The sequence below is a fragment of the Rhinopithecus bieti genome, unplaced genomic scaffold (assembly GCF_001698545.2).
Source record: "Rhinopithecus bieti isolate Rb0 unplaced genomic scaffold, ASM169854v2 scaffold_1295, whole genome shotgun sequence".
In the NCBI taxonomy this organism is placed as follows: domain Eukaryota; kingdom Metazoa; phylum Chordata; class Mammalia; order Primates; family Cercopithecidae; genus Rhinopithecus; species Rhinopithecus bieti.
This window is the reverse complement of record NW_016803880.1, coordinates 4,880,580-4,884,369: the sequence shown is the minus strand read 5'-3', so window position 1 is coordinate 4,884,369 and position 3,790 is coordinate 4,880,580. Positions and strand designations below refer to the sequence as shown.

General features: G+C 34.0%; 1 protein-coding gene across 1 annotated transcript in view; it reads left to right on the top strand.

Annotated features, from left to right (window-relative positions):
• The window catches only part of GABPA (GA binding protein transcription factor subunit alpha), a 38,403-nt gene that overhangs the window by 25,639 nt on the left and 8,974 nt on the right, over nt 1–3,790 (top strand). Inside the window, exon 7 of the mRNA XM_017855978.1 lies at nt 1,212–1,275. Within this exon, the coding sequence (XP_017711467.1) occupies nt 1,212–1,275 (64 nt within the window). The remainder of the gene's footprint in view (nt 1–1,211; nt 1,276–3,790) is intronic.

Here is a 3,790-nt window from a genome sequence, read left to right as displayed (position 1 = left end):
TTTTTTTTTTTTTTTTTTTTTTTTTTTTTTATCAAGAGAGACCACAGTTCTGGAGGAGAATGCTCAGAACTAGGAGTCTGGATAAAACAGTGAGGTTGTCAGTTGACTGGAAAAGTAACTGTTTTGTGCACTGTGCTTCTTAAAAATGTGTTTCTTTGATCCTCACAATAACCTCACGAGGCAGTAAGTATAGGTGTCTAATTTAAACATGAGGAAGTTAATGTTGAAAGAGGTTGGTAATTTTACCGAAGTCATGTAGTCAGTCAGAGCTAAGAACTGAATCCAGATCTGTCTGAAGCCAGTCCTATATAATTGTTTTAAGTCCTCAGTCTTCGGACCCTCAAAGCTCCCATCTGATAGGATTCAGACCTCTTTTTACTTCCCCAACCTTTTCCAGCTCTGCGTGTCTGGAACTGGGTCCTGGCAAGGCACCCTTAGCAGAGTCTTCTTGGGAGCCCAGGCCTCAGTACCCAGAATGATTGCTGGAGGGTATAGTTTCAATTTTAAGAGAGAGGCATGCAATTTATGATGGGCACAAAGTAGGCTGAAGTAATAGAGACTGGGATGTGCAATTCTTTGAGAGGTAAAGAATAACATTTAAGTGGGGAATAGCAACAGATAAGTAATGAATGGTTCTGTAAAGGCTTGTCTTAGGACCTTTTATAATATTTTATTTGGGGAGCTATATTTTTAGATGTGAAATTATTTAGTTTAATTGAGACATTCAGGACCGCTACAATTGTATTGAAAATTTGCTATCTTTAAGTAGAAGCATTATAAAGCTTAAGCAGCTTTAGTCAAAAGTGGATGTTACAACAGATAATGGGAAGGAGGCCTTTTTGGTGGAGATCCATATCTAAATAATTTCATTTTGGTGTATATTTTATCTTTGATATGATCTTGAAGATTTCCATATTTTTACATGGTTTTATACAGATTTCGATACAAATATTTACATTTAGAAAACCATAGTTCTCTGCAGAACTTTACTGAACACTGAAAGACATTGGAGCTTTTCCCTGTGTTACTTCTCTTAAAGCTATCTTTTCCTTTTAAAGTGACTATCAAATATTTTAAGGTTTTATGCTAGTAAATTTCAGTTCAGTGTTTTGGTTTCAATTGTGGAGTTCTTTTTTAAAAGAATGTTTATTAAGTTGAGTTTTATTGGATTGGGGTTTTGGTTTTAAATTTTAAAATTGTGTTTTTTCCAGATGTATTGGCAAGTCAAGAACAACAGATGAATGAAATAGTTACAATTGATCAACGTGAGTATTCGTATCTATATTTGCCCTTTTATTGAAGAAATGTTTATTTGATACTGCAAGGTAGTAAAAGGAAAATTATTTAAAATATTTTTTCCCACACACAAAATATCTTTTGTTCTGTGGAATGAGAGCTTGACACAAGTACTTCATAAGATCCACTCATGTCGTGTTTTTAAATGATACGATTAACATAACAGCTTGCTTTGTATCTGAGTTCACTAAAATTTGTTAGGACATCATTTGTTTCATCTTGACTGACTGTTAATTACCAAGTTGTAAGAACAATTCTAACCACATTCATACCTGACAGAACTTTCATGCCTGATAATAACTGGATATTGGGTGACATCCAATTAAAATATCAGTATAACTTGGATTCAGCAAAGAAAATATTCAAGTGTCCAAAACAAACTTGAGGAGTTACACTGGGTTTGAAATGAAGAAAAAAGGCAAGTGAAAATAGGAAAACAAATAGTTTTCATTTGGTGGGAGTTGCAATCAAAGTATACATTTGTATACATTCTAATTGATCATCTGTCCCATGTGGCATTTTCCAAGGTTTTAAGAGTCCACCAGGCCAAACCCTTCGCCGCCTTCACTACTTTTGCTTGGCTTTTCCCCTTTCTTTTCTCTCAGTTTGCATTCAGCTTTATTCTTTACATTTGGTTCATCCATACTGGGTACTGTGCATGCTGGTCTAGAAGAGTCTTTTTGTTTCTCTTAGTATCAGTCTCCATTTTCATGTCATATTTTCCAACTTTTACCTCACATTGCATTTTCTCTTGGCATGTTTGGGTTTGGGTACCACTACAGTTGCTATCTCTTAAACATCTTTCATTAAAACATTACTGTCTAGTTTGAGAATCCTTTTAAGCCTGCTGAGCTCTTTGAGGGCATTTTTTTTCCCCCTTTTCAGCAGACATCTTTCTTTTCCCCTTACACCATAAGCTTTTAGCCATGTTTTACCTGATATACGAACACACACGTCACAAGATCATCCCAACCGGCTAAAATTTTTAATGAGGAATTTGAGATACACAAAGAAAGTAAGTGTAACTAACACCTGTGTACATATAAGAAATAACATTTTATATACCAAGTTTACCTGTTGTAGATTTCATTTTCCTCTCTCCTACCAGAGAATTGACCATCTTGAATTTTATGTTTATTACTGTCTGTATACCAACTATGTAACCATAAACACTGTGTAGCATTATTTTGCACATGTTTAAATATTTTCTGTAAAATAATACATTATACATATTCTTTTATAACTTATCATTTGAGAATTACCCATGTTGATACTTGCAGCTGTTTCATTCATTTTCACTGCTGTATAGTATTTTTTAAATGCTGTGAACATCATTGAGTGAATATTTGTAAGAACATGTGTGAGATGTTTGTGGCATAGGGTTTCTTTTTTTTTGAAAAAAAAAAGTCCAAAAGAATACATGAAGTTTATTTTTATATGTTAAAGTAATTACAACTCAAAAATATACTCTATAGTAATACAAATACGTGCAATAAAACTATGGTATAAAGAAAGAAAGGAGTTAATAGATTGAGATTCAGGATGGCGATTACTTCAGATGAACTAGAAATAATCTGCATCTAATTTTAGGGCACTTTCACCATCCTTTTGCCCTGTCTCATTAGTGGATGTAGCATGTTTTATTTGACTAGTTTCTTTTGAATCCCTTTGCCAATTTGCTACTTAATATTTTGCTGGTTAGGCAAAATGAAAATCTTTTTATTTACCAGGATTGTTAAGTTCACTTGTACTTACAGATACAATTGATAAAATCATCCTCTCTTCTGTACTGATCATTTTATATAGTCTTTCGTTATGTAGTTTATTTACTTAATCTTTATTTTTATATTTAGGAAGGTTTTTATTTTTATTCAAAAATTTACTTTTATATACATAATTATATGAAGCCAAAGCTTTTCTCTTCTTCTCATTATCTATTGATACCCTATTATGAACAATAAGGAAATTAGCTATTCACCAATTCTTTCCCCTCTTCTTCCTTTCCCGTGCCATCTTATTTTGTTAAAAATTTCCTGTAGATTAAAATCATAAGGAATTAAAACATTTATTCTACCTTGCATATGATCTCCCCATACCTTCTTATTTATTACTATTATTATTATTATACTTTAAGTTCTAGGGTACATGTGCATAACGTGCAGGTTTGTTACATATGTATACTTGTGCCATGTTAGTGTGCTGCACCCATCAACTCGTCAGCACCCATCAACTCATCATTTACATCAGGTATAACTCCCAATGCAATCCCTCCCCCCTCCCCACGATAGGCCCTGGTGTGTGATGTTCCCCTTCCCGAGTCCAAGTGATCTCATTGCTCAGTTCCCACCTATGAGTGAGAACATGCGGTGTTTGGTTTTCTGTTCTTGTGATAGTTTGCTAAGAATGATGGTTTCCAGCTGCATCCATGTCCCTACAAAGGACGCAAACTCATCCTTTTTTATGGCTGCATAGTATTCCATGGTGTATATGTGCC